General features: G+C 35.9%; 1 protein-coding gene across 3 annotated transcripts in view; it reads left to right on the top strand.

Moving 5' to 3' along the window:
* Window positions 1-1283: 1283 nt before the first annotated feature.
* Window positions 1284-26198, top strand: part of LOC129000935 (putative golgin subfamily A member 6-like protein 3) — a 41542-nt gene continuing 16627 nt past the window's right edge. For 2 of the 3 annotated variants that reach the window (XM_054428028.1, XM_054428026.1), the window contains exons 1-2: window positions 21096-21205; window positions 26008-26094. In XM_054428028.1, coding sequence (XP_054284003.1) covers window positions 21130-21205; window positions 26008-26094 — 163 coding nt within the window. In that variant the 5' untranslated portion in view covers window positions 21096-21129. Of the gene's footprint in view, window positions 1438-5681; window positions 5738-21095; window positions 21206-26007; window positions 26095-26198 lie in introns of those variants that run through there. The other variant, XM_054428027.1, reaches the window with a different exon arrangement.

The raw sequence follows: 26198 nt of genomic DNA, 5'->3' as shown, positions 1-26198 counted from the left end.
TAAACAAAATATTTTCTTAGTTTAAAGGGGGGTAAACCTTTTTCCAAGACTAAACCTGAAAAACTATAGGCAATATGACAATTTTTAAAAAGATTTTTTTATCACTATATAGTTTCACTTTAGTGACTCCTCTTAAGTTGTCAGAAGTCCATTAGTTTTTTAAATTATTACAAGGAGTGTAGTAAAGAATGTAATTTAAAACATTGTTCAATATGGAAGCTATTACAGAAATCCTATAATGTGCACCAATCAATAGACTACAAAACAACTCCAGTAGTAGCCTATGTTCAGGTTATTTGCTTTGATTGATTATTTCTGTCGTCACCCTTGAACTTCCGCGTTCACCAATCACCATTGTTGATCTGACTTGACGAATAGGTCGCTGTGGTACCGGTACCACAAAAGTCGAGTGCGGTGTTACTTGAAGTCGTTGAAGGCATCTGGGTTTTCCCACAAGGTACGCTGACCTTATCGCTAAAAACAGTGTGTAGAGTGTACACGTCTTAGGCCTATATTCAATTCATGGTTTGTTAGTTTCAGCTAGGAGCTATAGGGTATAGTTTCAAACCAAGTTCAGTTATGCTAATTATAAAATAATATCATTTTTGAAATTACCTGACACTTATATTTGCTTGTAATAATACTTCTTATTCAATCAATCGATTAAATCAATTGATTGATTGATTGATTATATAATAATGGTGTCAAAGATAAGTTTCATTATCCCGTTTTCCGAACACAAGATGAATGTGGAGAAATCGAGAAATGTTAGACGTTTCACAATAATTATAGAAAAAAATACTTAGTAATGTGTCGGCATACTAAATGAAAGGATTTATGAAGTCTAGAGGCTGAAGAACACTTGTAGGCCTACTGTATGTAGAAGTTTTGAAATAGCTTAGCAGCTTTAGCACTAATGTTACCAGGTTAATATTTATAGTTTTTGCTCGCTTGACATCCGAAAGAAAAAAATCCCCGAAGGGAAATCTACTTCGTTTATGATGGCCACAATAGTTTTATTCAGTGATTTAAGATCGGTTCAACCAAAATAAATAAGATATAGTTACACATATTTTGCTATATGAAAAGGCAATACTTCTATGGAATAGGCCTATGTTCGATCTATGCCTCTATGTACACTGGCCGACTGGCCGCTGGCTGAAATCGCATGAGAGGTTAGGCGGGAGTGTAAAATTGAAACTACCAATCCCGTTGTAGATTCGAGTCAAGCTTTCAAATCAACCAATGAGCACTCTCGATTTTCTGAATCTGCGCATACACGGGGTAATATAAACACGATTTGACAAAGAACGTTTTCGTTTTCGCATTGCTCTGCTCTCTGTGGGAATCGTGAAGTTTAAAGTTTTAAGTTTCGTGCAACCACAAGTGAACTACTATCTGCTTTTTCTGTCTAGAAACCTGGAATTTGATTTCTTGGTAAGTTTAGTAATTGGATAAAACTATTTAAACCTATAGCCTATAAAGATCTTGTGGTAGGTTAATTTACCTCTTCAATTGGCCCTAGGCTACTTGCTGTCTTGAAATTTGGCTCATTCCACAAGTAAACTTAACTTCCATGTCGGCATTTCATCGTAATTACCATTGCCAAGTAAGACTAATCAATGGTGAATGGTAGTTTATGTATTTACTGCTAAATAAATAAACTTTGCCTGGACTTGTGCAAATTTGACACAAAGTCAGTAGGACTACACGGTTTAACACTTTATAAATATGTTACTAGATAGGACAGAGGCTTAGGAATAATTCACAGATACAAAGCCTGTCAAGATATTGCAATTGTAGGGCCTAGCCTGATAACTTACAAGACTATTGGTTAATAATTTAATGTAGGGTACGGTAACAGTTTTATTTCCTAATGCATGATAGGCCTAGCCTGAATCAAAACCAGGTACCCTTGCCAATGCAAAATTTGTATTTACCTTTGGCCTCTGAATTGCACTAAGTTATCGGCCTAACTTATGCATATGCGTGGCGTTTCATTCCATTAATGCCCAGTCCCTAGGTCGCTTAAGTTATGGTACTTTAAAAAGCCTTAAAGTTTTGAAAACTCCATTGCCTAAGATATATAACTTACCTAGCTTAAGTTACATTACATGATACATGATGTCTCTGTCCGTAACTTAAGTTAGTCCCTTGCCATAAGGAAGTAGCAACGGCAAGAAGTGAGGAGTGTGGGAAACGTTTGTAGCAGTTAGATAATTATATCTAAAACAGTGAAATGCCATGGGAAGGGGGGAAACAAGTCCACGACGTAGGAAGTTGTGAAGGAAGTAGTAAGTTAAAGGCTGGCAGTGCGGAGTGTGGGAACCGTTTGTGGCAGTTAACATTAATGTCTGCTATAGGCTACTAAAATGTTATGGGAAGGGACGGAAACAGGTCTAAGACGCAGGAAGTGGTGAAGGAAGTAGTGTAAAGACGAACAGTCCGGAGTGTGCGAACAGTCTTTGACAGTTAGATTAATGCATCTGCAATCCTAGATGCGATGGGAAGGGAGGGAAACAGGTCCACAACGTTGGAAGTGGTGAAAGAAGTAGTAAAGGCTAGCAGTGCGGAGTGTGGGAACGTTTGTGGGCAGTTAGATGAACGTATCTAAAATACTAGGTATAGGCTAACTAACATGGGAAGGGAGGGTAACAGGCCCACGACATAAGATGCGATGAAGGAAGCAGTAAAGGCCAGCAGTGCAGTGTGTAGTTAGATTAATGTATCCGCAATCTTAAAATGCTCTAGGAAGGGGGGAAACGGGTCCACGACGTAGGAAGTGGTGGATGAAGTAGTAAAGGCTGGCAGTGCGGAGTGTGGCAACCGTTTGTGGCAGTTGCATTAATTTATCTGCAATACTAATGCTATGGGAAGGAAGGGAAACAGGTCCATGACGTAGGAAGTGGTGAAGGAAGTAGTAAATGCTGGTAGTGCAGAGTGTGGGAACCCTTTGTGGCAGTTAGATTAATGTACAGTTGAACCTCTATAAGACGAATTTCAAGGGGTACGGGAAAAATTCGTACTATAGAGGTATTCTTAATAAAGAGGGTCGTTTTATCGAGGTTTAATGCTGCTGTTATTCTTCTTATAGAGGTTTCTCCTCGCTCCAAGGTTTCTCCAAACAATGACTGAGGAAGGAGGAGGGATGGGTGGGGGTTTCATGTTGAGACAAGCTTCTGTTTGTTTTGAAAACTACGTACTATGGAGGTTAAGATTATGACAAATTCGTCTTATAGAGGTCACGTTCGTCTTGTAGAGGTTTTGTGCTAAGAACATTCGTTGTATAGAGGTTAATCAGTCCTAGCCCATGTCACACAAAAATTCGTCTTATGGAGGTTTTAAACTTAATTACTACGTTGTATAGAGGTGTTTTTAGCATTGACCTATATGAGTGTGTGGGGATTAAAAAAAATTTGTCTTATCGAGGAATTCGTTTTATCGAGGTTCGTACAAACGAGGTTCAACTGTATTGGCAATTCTAAAATGCTATGGGGAGGGAGGGAAACAGGTCCACGACGTAGGAAGTGGTGAAGGAAGTAGGCCTAGTTAAGGATAGCAGTGCAGAGTGTGGGAACATTTGTATTTTGCTTTATTAAAAACAATAAAAACCATGACACATGATTGCTCCGCTAAACTGGCTTTCACTGCTATGAAAGCAATCCTGTTACAGCTGTTAGTATTAGGCTAATATCAAATCGTCATCTTTTTTATCAAATAACTTAGCTTAAACTCTGTTGAAATTTTAAATACAAATTCATTCAAAAATAATTCCTTATACGCTATCTTAGCCAAATTATATACTATTTTCATACCCAACAGAGAGAACCCACTAAGCTTCACAACATTTTAAAATGTTAGGATTTAATACTTTTTTTTATTAAGCCTCGTTCACATGGTGCGAGTTTACAAGCTACTCGCCAGCATGTAAGAAGATGGCGAGTTGGCGAGTGTGCTTGTATTCGTTCACACGGAGATTGTCCACTTGCCGACGTGTAGAAAGACGCTGGCGAGTGCGCTTGTAGTCGTTCACACGATGCTTTTTCCACTCGCTCAGTAGCAAGCTTGAACCAAATCCTCCGACATCTTTGAATAACATGCGCACAAGCACAAGCCACTGTATTCACACTGGGCTACTTTACACGCCTACTCGCTCAAAAGCTGGTGAGTTGGCGTGTAAAGTAGCGGCAGCGTCAACTTTTTCCAGAGCTTTTTACAAGCAGCTTTTGAGCGAGTACTTCGTTCACACTGAGCTATTTTACTAGCTGCGTGTAAAAAAACCGGCGTGTAGCTTGTAAACTCACCCCGTGTGAACGGGGCTTTAGAAATTCTTATCCAAGTCCACAACTTCAAACCTAATAAGGCTAGGCTAATTTAGAATATTGACCTAGTCCTTATATATAATAATACTCTGTGGCGATTTCTACAAAAAACTACTCCTCCATTAATAATGGACAGGTTTTTTACAAAAGGTGTGTCAAAATTTAGTATTTTTTTGTGTAGACGCCCTCTTTTGAAAAATCCTTGGGCTTTGCCTCACAGGGCATCAAAATCCCAATGTAGTTGTTATGAAGAAAGGATTTTGTTTAGCCTACTTAAACAGACGAATAATTTGTATTAATTTCATCTGTTCATAGTAAACACATGATAGACACAAGAGCATTCGTTTTCAGAGTCAGTTCATTTTCAGTTTCAATAACTGGAGGGAGTGATTGATTATAAAGTAGTCGCAGTTAGTCTGGGCGCGCGGACCCTTGTGTACTAACCGTCCCCCACGCCAAAGCCATGAAGACAGCACTGAGGCGCTGAACAACCCCAGAGAGCCGTGACCGCCATATGTTTTTGAAAATGAGCAATAAACACGCCCCTATACACCCCCCGCCTTAGCGCAGCCGGGCGCCCAGACTATCTGCGACTACTGTACATTATCTTTGAAATAAGCCTGTACTGTAATACTTTGCAATTGCTTGAATTCGAGCAACAGGTGCACTAGTATAGATAAAATAACACAGTCAGTTGCCTTCATGTAGGTCCACATAGGTTTGAAAATCTTTTTTTTTTTCTACCTAAACTCCTTTTAGGAATAATTACAGTAATAGATTTATATCATAAAACCCTAAATTATATTATAGTTATTTTTCATTAACAATAACAATTAATTGTTATAGACCTAGATATTAAATGCAGGGTAAAGGCTGGGATGAAATTTGTTTGAGCAAAAATGCTACAAACTTTCAGACAACTGTAGCAAAAATATTATTCTTTAATAAAAATCATTTAACAAAATTGCCAGTAATATTAGCCAAGACATGTTAAAACATTACATCTTCAATTTTATTTGTAGCAAATATGCTAGGCCTATAGCCTGCAAAAGCAATGTAGCATTTTTAAGTTGTGTAGCTATATAGAAAAATGCCTTCGTAGCTTAAACTTTGAAATGTCTTCATCCTGATTAGCATTAGTTTTATATCCTCTCTGGCTAGGGTAGCCATTGAACTTTGCCTCAACATAGGTCAGTGTCTGAGGGTGGGGTGGATTGATCTCTAGGAGGCTGTGGAGGGGGTATCAGCTGGTAGACACTGCAGGTGCTACCCCTCCCCTCTCCAGCACCACTGTCACAGCTGCAGTCCCCTCCTCCCTTCTCACTCACACTCACTATCACTCACTGTGTCTGATTCCAGGTGGTGAATTGTATCATCTGCATCCAACATGAGTGACACTGTCAATGAAGTTGAAGGTATGTACCTCATGTTTTTCTCGAATTTGAATGGCATTTGTGTGTTTTTCCTGAAGGACAGATTTAAATAATAAATTGAATGAGAGGGTTAAAGATGCAATGAAGTGTTTGAAAAAAAAGCTGTTAATGGCTTTAGCTAGGTTCCTTAGTGCTATATAATCTTTTTATATAATTTAAATAAAGTTTTATGTTAAGTTTGTTCAGCAAACCAGGCATTTATTCTCTTAACGACTTAAGGTGAAATTATTTAAATTTTAACAAATGTCTGTGTTCACTAGGAGGCTTACAATTTTAAAGTAGGCTATAATTTTTTTTTTCTTTTCTTCATTCCAAAGTTCAAACAGGGTTAATTTGCGAGGGGGTAAATGATGTGTTGGTAGGTATGCCTACCTAAAACTTAACAATTGAAAAATACTTTTCTAAAAGGTTGAAGTATTCCTTCATTAAATTCAAAATTATGCACATATTTTTCAGGATTATTATTAATGGATGGTGTGAATAAAAGAGTGACCATGTATCAAAACTCTTGGGTGCTTTTATTATTCCGTAAACAAAAAAGGAATTTTGTTACAATTTACTCTTATTTTCATGTGTTAATAAGTTTGTGATTTACTGATTGATGCTGTATCTCCATATCTTTAAATTGTCCTATGCTGGATCTGTGCCAGTATAAATTAGGTTTGCTGCTGGTGAATGTAGTTGAGTGTTTTTTGCAAAATATTTGGTAGCCTAGACTGAAATTATTCTAGGCTACCAACTACAGTACAACAATGTACAGTTTGAATTTACAGTTATTTTGTGCAATTTTCTGTAATTATTAATTGTACATGCTGGTTTGCAAACTCGTTAAAATGAATCTAGCCTATATATATGTACCTAATTTAACCAAAATCAGATCATTTTAACTCAAGTTATCATGCTAACGGACACATATATAAAATGCGAACATATGGTGTTTTAGGCCTCTGGGGACTTCAAAACAATAAATAAATCTGTCCGGGCCCCGGGTCTAGGCATTACCATGAGACCTACGGTAATAGCTTATTCCCTATGTGGAATTCGCTTAAGTTTGCGAAAAAGTAGGCTAATCAAAAATAAAATTTGTTTAATGTTCAATTTTTTGGAAGATACGCTTGCATTTTATTTAACACCCTACTATTATAGGCTATTAAATCAAAATGCTGACAATTGTACCTTACATATGCCTATCTTACAAACAAGGACCTTTCAAACTAGAAGTTGTTATGAAGAAGTTTATTTTTACCATACAACAGTCAACCCATATCATCCCATATCTTAACCATGAATGATTATAAAAATCAATTAGATATTTTCCCTCTATCAGAAGGAAACACTGCCCCCCCCCCCCAAAAAAATCTCAAAATGGCAGTTTTATACCATTTCTTTGTAAAAAAATATATATTTTTTTGCCTTGTGTACTGTAACAGTAACAAACCATATAACATTTACTTCAATGACCAGTTGAGAAATATTTGAAAATGTTATACTTTTCTACTAACATCCAATCAAAATTAATACCCCCGCCGCAGCAAACCTGCAGAATAAGCAAATTTCCATTTGCCTGATTTTATTTTTAATTAAATCAATTTCAATAACATAAAGTTTTTTATAATGAGTAGGTACCTTGGTTTGGTGCTACAGAGAATAAAGTGTGCTTTTTTAAAAAAATATTTATATCTTAGTAGGTAGGCCTACTATAAAATTAATTATTTTCCAAGTTTGTAAAAATATATCCATAAACAAGGAAACTACAACAGTTTATTCTCCGTAGAAATAAATTTTAAATTTAAGTACTATTTTGTTTTTAACATTCTTCAACCAATAACCGTAGGTACAAAAACATTTCAGGATACTATATTTTACTTGTTTTTTTTTACACTCTTAGAGAGTCTAAATCTCTCCAAATTTTTTAGAGAGAAATTGGGAAATTTTATGTTTTGAGGGTCCAAAAAAGAGAAAATAAATTTCTACCCTATAAATCCCCTCATAAAACTCCCTTCCCATGGTCCGAGCACAATGGTTCATGAACCCGTTTGAGTAAAATAAAATATATAGGTTCACACGTTTTTATAAAATTTCTTTGAAACCAGATAATTCTAGTTATTGTGCTAACGGACACATATATATATAAATGTTCAAGGATGGTGTCTTTGGCCTCTGGGGGCATCAAAACATAAAAGCAAATCGGTCCCGGGCCCATTTCTTACAATGAGACCTAGCTTATTTCTTATATGGGGAATTTGCTAAAATGACACATTTTTACCTGCAAGATGTTGTGAAAGTAAAGTAGGTAATGTAATGTCCAAGACAGATCTAGATAAGTTAGTCCAGGAATGCAATGTTGAGAGAGATAAATTTAGTCAAGTACATGGTGCAAACTACACCAAGTAACAGTTGTTCTGCTAATCATTCCTGGTTGAATGTTGCAATATAAATCCAGGATGATATCATAGGAGGATATCATTAATCAATATGCCACTATTGGTAGGTAGGCCTAGCTGAAATTTTCCCAGAATATTTTTAAAACCAACTTTATAAATTGTGTAAACAATAGCAAAACGTTCAAATGTTTAAAATGATCGGAGCATAAATGGGCAAGTAATATAACATCAAATGTTTAAACCCCTTCGTAGGACACCCTGTGTATAAAGACCACATCAATCCTTTGCCACAGATTTGTAAACATCAACACAACTAAACACTTTAAATAAAATTTCAATACATCAATTCATAGAGACAGGTGGACCTTATCCATTGTTAAACTTAAATCTCCCCCAAACGGTAAGAAAGAAGTTATTGCCGTAGTTGCTTAGTGAGACCTAAACCTGTGATTGATTTATTTTTTTCATTTTTATGTCCCTAAACAGGCCAAAAACACTATTCACTTAGATATTTAGTACCGGTGGACCGATCCTTGCTAGGTTGTGGTGTGGTTAATTAGGTTTTATTGTTAAAACAATATCGTAAACAGACATAATTTACCAAATCTTTTTTCATTACAAACCATAGACATTTGATTACTGAAATAATAACAACTCAGTAATGTAAAAGTATCCAATCAAACAAAAATAAGATACACTTTTATGATCTTTTGCATAGGATGTTTCTCCAACACATTGTTCCACTTGCGCTCACTGATGAGTGATGACACCAGATAAAAATGTGATATAAACAAAATCATAATTCCATAATGGTTTAAAAAAATGATTTTTCTCTTTGCTACTACTACTAAAGAAATTGGGGTACTTCTAAAGAAATTGTGATCCTGTCTATTTTTTCTTGGGATTTAGCATACCACGGTAATAGTGTTTTATGCCAGTTAAAACCCCCAGATGTACTTCATTTACTTGGAATGCCTCAGTACTATGGGGATTAGTTTTGGTGGGAGGGGACTAAGTAAAATAATCTAAATTTGATCAAAACTACTTCCCTATATATCGAGTAATCTTCAGTGTAATCTTTGCTCAATAGTTACAATTGAAGTTTTTCCTTTGTACTGTATTTTGTAATTTGCTAGTACACTTGTTATAAACACATGTGACAAGTCTTTTGTTTACCTTTTCGGTTAATGGGTATGTCAAATAATTAGGTGCTATATTTTAGACTAACTACCTATATTGTTTACATAAATAAACCTTCCTTCCCTGTTGTACATAAGTAAATCTTATCTGTAAACCGATGTACGGTACTAGTTAAACTTAATCTTATTTAAATAGGGAATACATCTGACATGTTTAAAGAAATATTTTAGTAAAAGTTCAGTCACACAAAAATTGGGAGTTTGAATAAAAAATGCAGGTTTGCTGTGGCGGGGGTGTTTATAATTCTATAGCATGTGGGAGCTCTGGAACAGATTTTCCCAGTTTGTGGTGCCTCAGTACCTCACATCAATCAATATTGTGGCGTGCTTTCAATATTTGTGTCAATGACACCGCACACAATTCCACTATGAAACATTAATTTAGGCCGTAATGGTGTATTGATTTTTAAGTCACCTTCAACTCAGGGTGTTGCATAACTTTCTACAATTGATTTTTAAATTAACCTCTTTAGGCAGTTTTGTTAATTTTACTTTAAAATGTTGTCTGTGTCACTCACTTCAATTGTTATTGTAAAGATATAGCATTTTAGATACGTATTTATATACTATTTTATCAAAATGAAAAGTAAATTGGTCCCGGGCCTAGGTCTTACCGTGCCACCTACGGTAATAATAGCTACTTCCTCCCTATAGGGAAATTTCCTAAAAAACTGTAAATTTTAAATTTCCATGTCACTCTTTTGAAGTACACTGTTATAGTTTGCTTGGTTTTGGTCATAAACTTTTTTTAATTAAATTTGGAATAGGGCCTATTTATTTATTTCATACTATACTACTAACATTTAACCATAAAAACAATTTATTACCTTCCCTAGTAACAAAAGTACTTATTAAACTATGTTTAATAGGCCAACATGAATATTGTGATAGTTGTTTTGAAGCTGCCATGCATCTGATGACCATGTTTAAGGTGTCGTTAGATAGGTCATTGTGTATAGATTTGCCATCAAACAAAAAAATTTGTTCAAAGGTTTATTGTGGACATTTTCCATCACAAACATTATCTCACCATCACCAACAATGAACTTCAAACAAAAAACAAATAAACGGTATCAGCATTCTGACACATACTTTCTCCCATAAGTTTGTCAACAACATTTATCACGTGTAAGCGGTGAGAGTAATTATACGGAAATGGGATTAGTACAATGTTGATCAGAATTTAAAGGACTATAGCATACTAAATTTTTATCAAAATCGTTCGGGCCATTTTTGTGAAAATCCGATTTTTCCGTTATTTTATGGGGTTTTTATGGGAATATAACATAATTTACAATAACTTTTGAACCGTAATTTTTACAGAAATGGGACTTTGTACCATTTTGTTCAGAATATAAAGGACTATAACATACTAAATTTTTATCGAAATCGTTCGGGCCGTTTTTGGAAAAATCCTATTTTTCCGTTATTTTATATGGGGTTTTATTGGAAAATCCACATCAAAAATCAAAATTTCTAAAAAAATTGAAAAAACTGTCAAAATTGTTAGGACGATAACATACTTCTAATTAATTCTAAAATCCAATTTTTTGTTATTTTATGGGGTTTTTATGGGAAAATAATATAATTTACCATAACTTTTGAACCGTAATTTTTTGAGAAATGGGATTTGTACCATTTTTTTCAGAATTTAAAGGGCTACAACATACTAAATTTTTATCAAAATCGTTCGGGCCAATTTTGAGAAAATTCGGTTTTTCCGGTTTTTTTATGGGTTTTATGGGAAAATCCCCATTAAAAATCAAAATTTCAAAAAAATAAAAAAAAAACGCCTGGAGATACCGTAGATTAGAACCTACATACCAAATATCATCGAAATCGGACCACAGGTGTAGTCTCTAGCTCTGTACACATCCAGACACACACACACACAGACATCACTTCGAAAACCACTTTTTTGGGTCCAGGGGGACCCAAAACGAATATATCCACTCAAAACTCAAACTCGAAAATTTTGACGAAAACAATACTTTCTCCATATACTATGGTATAGGGGAGAAAGTAAAAAAATGTTTGAAATTTCTTCAGGGCTCTGCCTCAGTGGCCTTCAAAGTTCCCATGTTATTCTTAGGGAGAAAATGTTTGTTTACATTTGAACAGATGAATACTTTGAATTTACATTAGGCCTCCAGATTAAATATGACAGTTTAAAGGTGAAATTTTAGTAAAAAGCCAATTAGGCAAATGGAAATTCGCTTAGTGTGCAGGTTTGCTGCGCCGGGGGTATTATTTAAACAAACAATCAGCTTTTACCCCAGGTACCTATTCAATTATTTTGTCAACTGTACTACAAACTATTATTGTACTTAGTGCACAGTATCAGTTAAAACCCAATATCTGGCGGCCATTTGACCCACCAGTGGCGGGTTGTTTTGGCCCTTTGATAGTCAAAGGTAGTAGTGGTACCATATATTTTGCCACATAACAGTTATTTGTAAATATAAGTACATAAACATATATGTTTCCTGTTTCAGTGATAAATTTAGAATATATAAAAAAAAATGTTCTAACAATGTCTCTTAGGCGTGGTAACAAAATATTAGCAAATTTCGGATTATGCAAATTAGAAATTTTGAAAGCAACCCACAAGAAAACCGCAACACAATTTGTTTTCACATTTGATCTAAATCGTAAAGGTTGTGTGAAATTTGATTATCTATATATATAATTCCGTAAGTCAAATTTTTGTAAAGAAATTGTGAGTGACTGGATGGCCGTAGAAGGATGGGAGGGGTCTTATTTTAAAGGTCTTGACGTGAATTTTGAGGGAAAACTATTCATTTTTCTTATTTTTTTTACCATAAATTCGCAACAGAATAAAACTTTCCCCATTAAAACAACATGGGGTTTAATTTGTTTACATCTTTTGAAATTAAAACAGCTGTGCCACAGATTTTAAAACAGTGATCAATACACGCATTTGGTTTACTTTTAGCCAGTCAACTATGAAATGTATACTATAATAAAACTGAAATATTGAAGATTAGTCGGAAAAACGTCTGCATTCTTTGTTTATATTTAAATCATATACTCAAGTTTCATTTTTTCATGCTTTTACGTTATTGTCGTGTTAAAGGAATAAACGACATAGAATAAATATTCTGTATAAATAATCAAAGAGTCGAAATTAAATCTAACTTCTGTTTTGTTTTTATTTTTAAATCATATGTTCAAGTTTATTTTAAATGATGTTGTTTTCTTTATATTTCTACACATTTTAAGGTTAAGGTTGTGTAAATATATACAACTAAAATAACCTATAAATGTTATTGGTTCTAAAATGGTGTATTTGCATTCCTTCGTAAGTAAATTTTTTAGTGCAGTGAATATACAACGTAGAGTAATCATATTCGATCATACTTTTATAAAATCACCAGGGATTCAAGATGTTTTGGTATGTAGGCTGCTGGATATATATTCTTTTCATTATAAGTACTGTAATTAATATGAACGCCAGGGGAATACCACAAAGGCGGGGAACTGTTCATAGGAATGACAGTGCGCGTAGGAGAGCAAGAGTAGATAATGACGAACTTAATCAAGATATGTTACAACACAACCCCTTTTTAGGAGACCCATGGTAGACGAGAGAAATGTAAAGATCCATGATGCAGGATTACTGGACCAAGAGTGCATTCAATGTAGTGCTCTTCATTTTAGAGAAGAACTAACGAATAATCATTTTATGACATGTTGCCATAACGGACTTATTAACCTTCCTCAGTCAAAAACTAATGTAGAACTTAAAAGTTTGTTTGAAGAGAGCCCACAACTGTATGAATTCATTCGACAATGCAACAGTGCAATGGCTTTTGCTTATTTTTCAGCCAGTAAGAAAGATATTCCAGGAAAAGGACCATAGTGTTTCAAAATTCAAGGACAGATTTATCGTTCAATCTCAGATTTGCTGCCTCAACATGATGAAGACTCCGTGTATGGCCAATTGTACATTATTGACACATCAACAGCAACAGAAATTCGTCAAAGGCGTCGAGAAAATAGTGACTTAAAACCTGAAATATTGTCAAAACTAGCTGAAATTCTATTAGAAAATCCATTTGCACAAATTTACAAAAGAGCTTCGGAAGAAATGGTTGTACAAGGCGACAGTGAATTAGAACTTAGGTTTGTAGACAGGATAAATGTGAATCGTCGTAGGTATAATAAGCCTACTGCAGATGAAATTGCAGGCGTCTTCAATTCGTCTGAAGGCGAACCTCCAATGAATTTTTAAAATTCCAAACAGGGAAGCTTTTATTTATCCTCATTAACCACAAGACCAAAGCTACCTTAGTAAACCAGTATTTATTCACAAACAATGATATGTTTGCTGCCTTTTCATGTTAAACCACTGGAGTGATTCAAATTATTTATTGAAAATGACATCAACAAAAGCAAACAAAGAAGAACAACAAACTGGTTTTTACACAAAAGATATGGTGTAGGGATGCCTATTCTGACACATAGATAATGTTATTTTGAGTTTGTTTAAATACCGGTATTGCAAAAAGTTGTTTTACATTTGAGCTTTTTAGGGACTTATGTCCCTACAAGCCACTAGTCTACGTATAAGTGTCATTTTTTTAATACCCATAAAACTAAAATTATTAAAAAAGAAATTCTAGATACATTTTATGTTTACAATTACCAATTGTATTGTCATATAGGAAATACTGAATTGAATTGGACATCAACAGTAAAGAAATACGATACTGCAAGATATAAGAATAAAAGATCTTTCTGAAAATGTAGGTATACAGTAGTTATATGGAATCGATTCTAAAATTTCTGAGTAATTGACGGTTGAATGTAAAATTTTGAGTTTTTTTCATGAATACATATTTCCATAAGATTCGGAGGGAATTTATTGTAGTTTCAGAATATGTAGGCCTAATAACATTGTACACTATTATTGCCGAATGACGATCACCAAAATGGCTGTTTTTGTAGTCAGGTGATGAAAACTTTCCGCCGCCAGAATATATTTTGAACTCTCTAGTTTGAAAAAGTAGAGAAAATGAATCGACCAGTGCCACTGATGATTTGTGGTCGATAATCGACCAGCGTAGAACCTGGATCAATCACCCTGGATAATCGATCTTTAAACTTTAAGGGTAGAACCTGTTCTCCACTTCTGCTGATTCACCCTAGTGATGAAATAAACTGGTTTGGTTGTTAACATAGCAATAATAATCGGTTTCATGCAGTTTGATGAACATCTTTCAACTTTATTAAAAACCGTCATAATTTTTATCAATTTTTTAAAGCCTTTTGACCGATCATTGTGAGGTTGAACCTGGTTACCAATTAAACTTATTTTAATTGAGTAATGTTTTTGATGTAATGTTTGTGTAATGGGCACTAGACGTGGCAGACAATGGGGCAGCTCTGTAATTGCTATCTGATGACGTGTACAGGGGTGGGCAGCTATAAACTAGAGGGACCGGCGCCCGACGCCTAGTCTGCACCCCCACCCGGCGCGGTCTCTCATCTAAATTACCCACACTTTCTGGCATAGTGAATGTATGAGTTTAAACTTCTGAAATAAAACTAACTTGTGTGCATTTAAAATCATGTTCAGAGTTTACCATTAAAGTGTGCCTCCAAATATCTAGTACCTACATAATACAATGCCATGAATTAAAATGAACTAACAACAATGTTGGTAAAAACGAATTATACATTGATACTTTGGCTATGTTTGGATAATTATTCCCATAAAAAGAACATTCTTTGGATATTTGCACAATCTAGGAACTACTACCATAGATGAAGTACCGTAATATAATTGTATATTATCCTTAATAAGTATCCTCAATAATTATATTACTTCATCTATGCTACTACTTTGTTGCAGGTCATTTTGTTATACAGGGTGTCCCGTAACTCTCTGGACATATGTATATAGCGTTATTCCTTCTATATAGAGAAATGTCTTCTTTTCCAAATGCCTGACCACTTTTCTCCATTTAAACAATGCTAATACTCCTTTAACGTTGTTTAGCATTGTTTAAATGGAAAAAGGTGGTCATACATTACGAAAACAACTAGTTTCTCTGTTATTATTTATCCAATCTTAACAAATAAGGTATCATTGAAAACTACATAAAATTTACAAACTTTTTTGTCTCTTGCACTTTTTTTGTAAAGTTAACGGTTTTCGTGAAATTTGGCATCAAATATTTTAAATGGCCGCCATTTTGAAACGGTTAATGATTTTTTAGTATAATTTCTAACGATAAAAGGTCTTAATAAGATAAACATTTTTGTAAAATATCAAAGCTGTATCTCAAACCGTTTAGGAGTTATTAGTTTTTTTGTAAAAAACACATAAATACCGACAGTCGGTAAACTAGACCCCACAGACCCATGTTCCTATGGTGAAATGTGTTTGTCTTGACCTAAGGAATAACGCTATATACATATGTCCAGAGAGTTACGGGACACCCTGTATAATATAAATTTTGCTTAAAAATTTAATATTTTTAAGCGTTACTAGACGTTTATTTTATTTACTTTCCGTAAATTTAATAACACGTACAATGCTGATCAAGAAGTTATTTAAAATTATATATTCATGGGTGAGTGCTTAATATAAAATCCTTGTTTTAACCGGAAGAAGCCTAACGAGAAAGTTATCAAGGTTATCACATGTATGATTTATCAAGGACTATCTAAATCTAGATTTGGCCAGATTTTAAATCTAAAAAAAAAAATAGGGTTAGAACAAATACATCAGGCTTAGATAGTTGTGTTTTGGTTGGATCCCGATCACCCTGTGTTATCAGCTTAGGCACAGTGGTCGATGGACGTCTGTAAAGAGCTGAGTCGTCGTAAAATTGGGCAGTAAATGTTTATTCCTTTTTATATTCGTTTACTTTTATCAAGGAAAACACATTTATGGGTGATACGATTACTATCGCCTATCGAGTGCTTCAATAGGTTTAATTGTGACCGTCAGTTGTGAAAATTTTATCACTAATCGGAAATAACACATTTTTAATCTTCTTTTTTTTGAACCGACGATGTTTAATACATAGCTACAGTATCAAGATTTGTCTAGGAAATTATGTTCGATAAACAATGGCACGGGATAGTCCCATCTACTAAAACTACGTATCGTCCTTAATCAGTTCTTAATAATTAAACACTATCTGAGAAGGAATAATCGTATGTTTTAGCATTGAGTATACTAATATACGTGTATACTCAATGAGCCATTGAGTAGTAGCACAGAAAACATACTACTATAACCTATAGGATATAGTAGTAAAACTAAACTAATAATACAACTATACTACTATGATTATAGTAGTATGTTTTCTGTGGTAGTAGTTAGTTCTGCGGTATGGTATTGTCTGTGGTTCTGCTTACCATGCATGATGCCTCTATTGCCTGCAGTACACTATCGCCGAATGTAGGCGAACTAAGACGAACGCGATAGTGTACACGGTGTGCTCGTGTACATTTGGGGTAGTTCGCATCGCCAACATTCGTGTTCGGGTGCGCTCGCTTTTTTGGCGGTCTCCCGTCGCGAATCAAAGGAGACGAACTAGGACGAATGCCGAGCGCAGACGGGCACGAACATAGCCAGTACACACTCGCTGTCATTCGTAGTCACGGACGCTCTCTTTATACAGTATTTACTGCACTGGTTGTGTAGTTAGAGTTACTTTTATAGTTTTTGTTATTTATTTATTTTTTACTAGATCTTATATAGATAAATTAATTGTACAAAGTATGGAGTATTCTAATGAGGAAACGCCAAGTCCAAGTGTATATGACTGTGGCGACTAGCGCCACGTCTGGTGAAGTGCCTGCTCGCTGTGATTTTTGGAACTATACCATAGTGAGCCTGTTCTGTGGCCGTGGGTTAATTAAATTGAATATACACATGTATACATTATCGTTTAAGAAAACCAGCATTTTAATAAAAAAGCAAGCATTAATTTTAAATTATTAAGCCACAGAGAAGTAAGAAACTTAGGATACATTCAAGTGGTGTCTAACACCAAACGAAAATTACAGAATTTTCTCTAGAATTTTCTAGAATATTCTTCGACGGTAGCGTCCATGTTGCACAAAATTTGGTGCGAATGTTTTGCCGCGAATACGCAATATTGGGTTCATCACAGTTCGGCCGAAGTTAGCCGATAGTGTACTTGGTTAAGTTCGGGATGGTTCGGGCTGCACATTCGTCAACATTCGTGGTCGCAATCTGACCCGAACATTCGGCGAAACATTTGGGCGAATGTTCGGCGATAGTGTACTGGTAGCATATCGGTTTTAGAGAGCGAGAATTGAGTCCTGGTGGCCCGGGTTAAAAAATCGCCAATCGCCAAACGGAGGTTGCTGAGTGAAAAAGCCGTGACCCTGAGGGGTCAGCAGCAACTAAATGGTCCAACTAAAAAAATAAACTAGTTTCTTTGGCGAGCAGAACTCTTTTATCTCGGAGATCTCTCTTAACAAAATCCATAGGAAAATTGAAATTTAATACCAAGCGCTTTTAATGGGAAGGTTACCTGAATAGTTATTATGATCGTTGTATTAACAACGAGCATAGATACTGTACGGTACCAGACTGTTATGTGTTAACTATCGAGGTTCGTTAAATGGTCAAGATTGCAACAACCGATTCTGTGTGGTTGCTTCTTTATTCTGACTAGTCTCCAACATAATATTTTGTTAAGTAATTGTTGGCAAAAAACTTCTTAGTTTTCAACAAGTTACGAGTGTTCGCAACAGGTTTGTAGTTGTTGATTTTGGCGTTAACACCGGTTTGTGAAAAATGTACATTAATAGTTGAGCAGTAGGTAAGGGTAGATTTTAGTGTCTTTAATTTTAGAGGTGGAGAAATGTTGATAGTACAGAATAGAAAGAAGGACAGTTACTGACTATATGTAATTAAAACCAAGTAGTCTAGATCATCTTTTAACTATACTGAAATAAAGAAATAAATAGATTTGCATAAACATCGGTTTTGTCATTCGTAAACAAAGCCGTAAAATCTTCCTCTAATGAAGTTAGCGCTGCTACATCTGGGTTATGATTTCCTGCTAACCTACCTATTTAGCACGCCTATTACGTAAAGAGCATTCAATATTTATGAATTTGTCTGCGTTCCATGTGCTCGATGGTTTCAGCACATCAGTCACGACTGACTGATTACTGATCAGAGACCTGACCCTACTCACATTTTTAAAAGTCCAATCTATTCATTGTATACTAACTAATCAGTCAATGATTTAACCCACACACACGGGGAAGTAGGGAGCCTCTGATCTTCTTCAGCAAATGTTAGATCGGAAGTTGAGATCTTGATTTCCGCAGACCATTTCCAACACTTCGTTTAAGAGCCGCCCTTTATTTTTCCGTTTGCTAATTAGCCTGAATGAATCTCTCGAGTTTCAAATTATTCGCGTCAGTGACTTCGGAGTCCGCCTGTTCTCTGCCGTCTCACTTAGATAAATAGTAGGTATACTCAACGTGCCACAGATCGATCATAATAGTAAGATAGATCGAAACTTGTATTTGAAACTCGTAACTAACTTGTTTGCACGATATTCGTAATAAATAAGTTTCACTGAAATCTTGTGTAAATGTTTTCCTCTAAGTCTTGATCTTGCATGATTTAATAGGCTATACTAGTTTGAGATGCATAGGCAATATTCAAAGGTTTCCCTTTTCAATTGTTCGAAATCGGGACTGCGGGGTGGAATCCATGGGGTGGAATCCGAAAGTCATAGCCAAACGAGACTTCATTTCATTTTACTCAGTTTTATTTTGTGTTCATTAATAAGTCACATAAAAAATGAGACCTCGCATTAGAAGGTAGGCTAGAAGTAATATGCACGACTTGAGGTTGGTTATGTTAATTTAATTTTGACTTAAATCTTTCTCTAACGGTAGGCCTATAGCTTTGGGCTATGCAGTAAACGGTTTGCTTATGCAATTTATTAAATGTTGAGTTTAATTTGGCACGTCGAATAGTTCCGTTTCACCAATAAAACTGGCTTTTATAGCATAGTATCAAATATACTGAAGAAAAAACCTTCAATTAATTTGAAACTGTGTAAAAGGTTCGTTTGTTCAAAAACACGAGGGACTTGTTAGTTAAATTACGACGTTGTTTTGCACCTGCAGTGGGAGTCTGTCTGCCATTTTCCCCCTCGGGTGTTATATTCCGCGGGAAACACGCTCAGCGCCCTGTGTGTGATACGATAGGCAGCTGGGCTTCGGAAACGGCGGGTGTTGACGTTGTGACAATGTCGTGTGTATGGCTGCATAGGTAGTGAGTTTAACTATCCAGTAGTATTTGCTGGAAGATGAAATCTTTTTTTTAATTTTGCGAAAACACCTGAAAGTTATGTTGTAGCGGCTAATCAGACTCATATTGTATACATCGGGTAGTAAATATTCTCGTATTCTCGTGTGGATGAGAAACAAAGCTAAAAATTTAGGCCTATGCATATCCCGAGCCGATTTTTACACTGCTGTAAACGTCTCCTGACGTTCCTGACGACTTTATAAAACATATTTTGACTGTCAGTACTTTGCGAAAATTGCGTTAGCACGCATTGCTATTCACGAGCGGAAAACTTGTATTGGTTTTATACTAGGCGTCTGCACAATGTAGTTGTCTGCTTGCAATATTGAGCGGAGCTAGCATATTAATCCAATATTTGTTTCAAGTTAATACTATAGCTATTTCTCGTAAATAAGATATATACTTGCAATATCCATTATCCAATGCCAATGCTATATTTGGTTCTCATAAATGGAATGCCTATTGCAGTATCCAAAGTCAATCATAAGTCTGGTTCACGTAAATTAATTATTTTCTTACAGGAACCAAAGTGTATGTTTCATCTGGTTCTCATAAATTAAATGCCTACTTGCAGTATCCAATGTCACGATATATTTGGTCGCATAGATAGAATGCCTATTTGCAGTATCAATGGTAAGCCTGGTTCACTAACCTGCTTCAAATAAATGAGAAATCTACTTGTAATATCCAAAGTCAATAGTCATTTGTTTAACATAAATTCAATGGTTATTTAGAGTATTTAAAGTCAATGGTACATCAGCCTAATTCTTGCGACCTTAATTATTGTTTTTCATTTTGTAGTAAAGAGTGCTCATTGATATTAATCCGATTGTTCTTCCCTTTTTGTCTGTACGGTATTTGTAATGTGCTATTTTAGATGATTCGTTGATTAACTTATGTCGCGCCTCTTGTTTACCTTTTTATTTTTATCTCGCAAACAATCTGCCGAATTTCGTGCAGATCGCTTCAGCCGTTCAGGAGGAGTATTTGTAAAACAAAAGCAGGAGTGTAGAAAGAGCTTTGCTCAATTATTTATTTGTCTGTAGCATTGCTGAATTATCAACAATTTTTTGCTTTCCTACATCAACAACCCTAAGTTGCAAGCTACTCTTGTAATCCATGTTCGGTTTCTTGAGGTTATTTGACTTACTTTCTTGACTCTTGGTACCTAAGAGGCGATCTGAAAACAACATCTTGTCACGATTTTCTGTTTCCCAAACATAAGCAAAAATAAAAATAAGATCTCAAATACCAAAGCGTCGGCTTTTAATTATAAATAACATCTCGTCAAAGAAGCATTTCGCGTTTCTTGCCAGATACCGGCGCAATAGGTGGGGTGACGGCGTGGCGTGGGGGTGGATATCGATTGTGAGGGGTCCGGGGGCGGTGGAGGCGGCACAGTACGGGCGTGAACCACGTGTGTGCCACACCGCCGTCTCCAACATGCTCATAGGACTGGTCACCGACTCCGTGCTCAACTGCTTCTGTCGCTCCTGCAAGGCGCCCATAGCCGCCACAGGTTTGCCATCAGTGCCTCAAGGATACATTTCGGGCCGACCCGCACCGGCCGGCGGCGGAATCTTTGGTTTCTACCGGCTGTTGAGAGTTTCTAAACCTAAGTTTCGCTAGAACTATTGTTGATTTTTGAGGCTGCGGTTTTTATGGACGATAAAGTTTTAACTAATTTCAAGTGAACATATTTCAAGAGTAGATGTCCCCGCCATATACATGGCTGCAGGGCTAATAACTGTTGGGCTATTCCGTCCCGTCACCGTGTCGGTTACCAATGAGACTGATGATCGAATTGAAGACCACGGTGTTGGGTTGCCGTTGCCGGTCACAACTTTGATATAGTGAAGTAAATTGACTCGTTTGGATTGTCTTAGTAACATTTTCTTCCATTTTTATTTTCCTTCATTTTGTACCGTTGAGATTTCTCGATTAGCCAGAACGGTCATGTGGTATTTAAATTGGTCAGTAGTAGAGTATGAGATGCGGAATAACATGTGCTAAGTTACGTTTAAAACGGCATTCAGAAACTTAATGCTATACAACTTGTGTAAATTTGCACACAGAATTGTTAAGTAAAAAACTATTTGGTTACAAATATAACCAACATTTACTTTGTTTAAAATTACGGTTGGTTTTTTTCGTGCAAGGTGGTTTACGAATTGCGGTTACCGGTATTTTTATGGTTGTAGTATTCGTGGTTGTTACCTACTCGTTTGCAGATTCGGCTGTTAGCTGATACGCATGAAACTTGTTGCTCCTTACTTAAACTAGTCAACTAATTTATACTAAGATACGATTACTTACCAACTTATCGTGTTCCCTATTGTATCCTTGGGGCAACCTTGTCCTTGGCGGCTGCAGTTATGCATCGATCGACAAACAAGCTGATCCATGCAACAGTTTCTTTGTCCATGTCTGAGATCCGTTTGTGTCTGGCATCCCGTTCATCTCACCATAAACATGATAAACTATATATTTCCTCCTTGTATACATGCAGCTTCAAAATTTGATACGGATTTTGTAATTGTTTGTTTTCAGACAACGATTTGCAAGCTGAGTCAAACCTTTTACGGTTCATCGTTTTCAATTTACTTCGGCGCTGTAAAAATTATTAATGTTGGAATAAACTTTATTTATTATTAGGTACCAAAAACTCTTACTTTCAATAATCTGTTAAAATCCTTGCATTTTATAGGTCTGGTCCAATATTGTTACTGCTGTAGTCCCATAGTGACACTGTATTCCTAATTGAATCTGAACTCGTTTGTTGGTACAATAATTTGTTTTGCTTTGTCAACAGTTGTATTGTTAGGCATTTTGAATAGTTTCTAAAGTACTAAAGTCGTTAGGGCTACGTCCAAATTCACCAACATTTTTGGGGTCGTTTCTAATGTCCAAATTCACCAACTTTCTACCTGGAGCAGGTGCGATATTTCTCCCGGCGGGCGGGGAAGGAATTCCGAATAGTTTGCCCTCGCCTGCTCCGTCTCGTCTCGGCGAGAGTGTACTGCTTAGCCCTAATAGTACTGTTTAAGCTGTGATTGTTTCAGGCAGCTTTAGGTTAGGTTAGGTTTGGTTAGGTTAGGTTTGGTTTGGTTAGGTTAGGTTTGGTTTGGTTAGGTTAGGTTAAGTTAGGTTAGGTTAGGTTAGGTTACAGTACACTCTCGCCGAGACGAGACGGAGCAGGCGATGGCAAACTATTCGGAGGGAATTCCTTCCCCGCCCGCCGGGAGAAATATCGTACCTGCTAAAGGTAGAAAGTTGGTGAATTTGGACATTAGAAACGACCCCAAAAATGTTGGTGAATTTGGACCTGGCCGTAGTTAGACAATCTGTCTTACAATACTGTTTATAAAAAGCCCAGCAAGACATATATATTGACAAGTGAGATGGTTTTGTATGCTTCAGACTGTTTCTAAATATTTTAAAGCTTCTAAATCGTCAAATTGTTTATAGAACGAAAAAAGGGTTTAATTTATATAACGTCTAGGCTAACAATAAAATATATAAAAACCAAAGTTAATATAGCTTTTTAAACATTAAAAGTTAAATGAGATATAATGCAAAATATGAGACGATAATCAAGTCTCGAGTTACCAGGATTCAACAAGTCTAGTTGAGAGTGTTGTAAGCTTGTATTCCCCACAACTCAGAGAAACGCCCAAGGCCCCAAGATTGGTTATCGAATCATCCCCCTTCTCCTCACCTTTACCCTCCTGGGGTTTCCGTCTTGTAATGGTAAAGTAGATCAGACTTAGCCGGCCTCTATCTTCCACCTGTCCAGTAAATGCCATATCTACACGGTTTCTTGTGTCGGCGGAGATGTTTGAATTATTTCCTCTACACGAAATTGATTTTGCGGTTAGTGCATAATTTAATAGAAATTGACGTTGATGTGTGCATTTTCCAATAATTGGAGTGAAATGTTTAGCTAAGAGATTTGACGAAATGTTGTAATGTTAGGATTTAAAGTACTGTAATTATGCATACTCAATGGTACTGTACATTATTAAAACCGCTTCCTACGGTTTAAAACCTAACAGAGAATTACATTTGGTTTTCCCCTAAGAAATATTCTATGAGCAAAAGAAAAAGGTCGTGTGTGTGAATGCAAGTCCCAACACGTTATTGGATATATTTTACTTTTATAACACAATTTCATTATTGCACCTCGTGCCTAACTAAATAATAATAAATAATAAGCCAGATACATTATGTGAGGATTGTGTGTCAAATCCACAATCCTCACAGTTCTTAGTTATAATTTAAGTTATTGGGATTTGTGTTGCCATTCCCTTTTTAGAAAAATACTTTAAAATGGAACTAACATTTTTCGTCCATTTGATTTAGTTAAGTATTAACGCTGTCTGAATTTATAGTTTGAGTAATTAGGAAAGTATGCTGACCGATTCTTATCTACGGTTGAAACAAATCATATATATTTTAAATTAGTTTGATCAGAATGAAGCTATGAAAGACGATAAACATGATTAAACCAAGTGATGTTTCAAACGCAGACGTTCTCTCTCGGCCAATATTTATTCATAACAGTAAGATTGCTGTTGTTCCTCCCTTTGGACCTGTGTTCGCAATAAGTTTTGCAATAAATTGTCAGATTTAATCAACCTAAACATTTGATCATGTTGTATTTATTCCGCCATTTCGAAATATGTGTTCGGTTTGAAAAAAGCCCTTTCAGAGCGATTATTGTGGTAGAGATGTATGTAGGCACGGCTTTGTGTGGATGTAGACTAAATAGAAATCCTCTTATCTGTCGTATGCACACTACCGAATCTGTATTACACACTAGACGCAAACTCTCTAATCTAAGGAAAATATTTACAGTACAAGTACAGTAGTTAAAGAGGAATGGTTAGAGCTATGATGTTCTATTTATTTCGCTCAGTGAACATGATTGAGTAAAATGCTAGCCTAGAATATTCCATCCGGTGATGCAGGAAGTGATAGCCAAACATTCGATAAACTCAACCGTGGAAAGATTGGGCGAATTCCATTCCCATGAAGCGTGGTTTTGAAGTTAAAATATTAACTGTAGAGTTCAGCGCAAGTCCTATAACAATTTCACTAGGTTCTTATAACAAATGATGATAACAAATTATAATTGCTATCTTATTTACATACAATGTAGCTTCACTGCCATTTTGTTGTTAATTTATTTACCGGCCACACTTGGCTAGTCACGAAAACAGTTGTAGTAGTTGCAGTTTGTGGTTTGAACTATCGAAGGTCATTATTCAATATCGGTCACATGTATGACACGCGTGTCATTCATCAGCATCAGATATGAATGTTTCCCGTGTTGGCCATTGAATGTTAATTACCTGTGACTCATACGCCACGTAATGCATGCAGGACTGTATAGTTCAAACTGTTTACGCCGTTCAGGCTAATCGTACCACTACAGTTAATTTGTGCTCTAGTGGTTTTCCTGAGTCGTTTATTTTTAAGCTGTTCTGGTTGAAAACAAGGATTACGAGTAATTTTTAAACCCCTACATTTGAAGTAATTCTGTGCATTTGAAATATTGAGTAGGCCCGACCAAGTTTTGAAATTCTGTTATAAAAATTTGTTTTAAAATTCGTGCCCGTTTAAAATTTTACGTTGGTGTTATGTGAAACCCGATATTGAATTTTGATGTTTTGATTTCTTATTAAATTGGCATTGCTTTGCTGTAGCTTATAGAATTACGGTTCGGATGACTATAATCAACTTTGGAATATACACTATCTGTACCAAAACCATTTACCAATCGCCCTTTACATTGAAGATATGAGCTATCTCTTTGTATCGGATTTGATTGAACCAAGGTTTACAGATTGTTAGATTTCGCGTCGTTTTAACCACTGGATACTGTATGTGTTGCACTATGTGTTTTCCAGACGAAGTGCAACGTCGACCTACGCAAACCCACACTCCTCAGTAGGCGTCGTCAGCCTTGGATGCACAAACAAATACAGTACATGCATAAAGTGTGGGCTATAACCTATTCACATATTGTTCCCAGTTGTATTGACTTCTCTCTATACTATTTACTGCTTTTGGGACGCATCCATTATTACGGCAGATGTAAACCACTTGTAACGTTTGGAAGTTTACTTCGCTGGCAAATGCTATTGTCAGGAATAAGTAATATTTAATTTTACAAAAAGCTGCATGTATACAAACGTATTAATGCGTCCATGTTGGCTTGATTAAAATACAACATATCGCAGCAATATGTTGTGTCCCTCTACAAATCAAACGGGCTGCCAGACACTATGTTCCCCAAACTCACGGATACGTTTGCAGCAAACCGTCGCAACAAGGCACCTCTCAAGAAGCCTCTGAAAACCGCCAAAGTTCGGTCGAAACAGCCGAGGAAGGTCCAGTTTATTAGTAAGTGATAAGTGTGTGTACGTAGTTTTAATTAGTAGCTTGTAAGGCTTGATTTTGAATGCTGTTTATGAATTCTTAGGGTTAGTCATAAGGGGTTATATCTA

This window comes from Macrosteles quadrilineatus, unplaced genomic scaffold (genome assembly GCF_028750875.1).
Source record: "Macrosteles quadrilineatus isolate MER2022 unplaced genomic scaffold, UCM_ALF_1.0 Scaffold_8__2_contigs__length_117827958, whole genome shotgun sequence".
Taxonomy (NCBI): Eukaryota; Metazoa; Arthropoda; class Insecta; order Hemiptera; family Cicadellidae; genus Macrosteles; species Macrosteles quadrilineatus.
The sequence above is the reverse complement of the archived record's forward strand: the minus strand, read 5'-3'. Positions and strand labels throughout refer to the sequence as shown.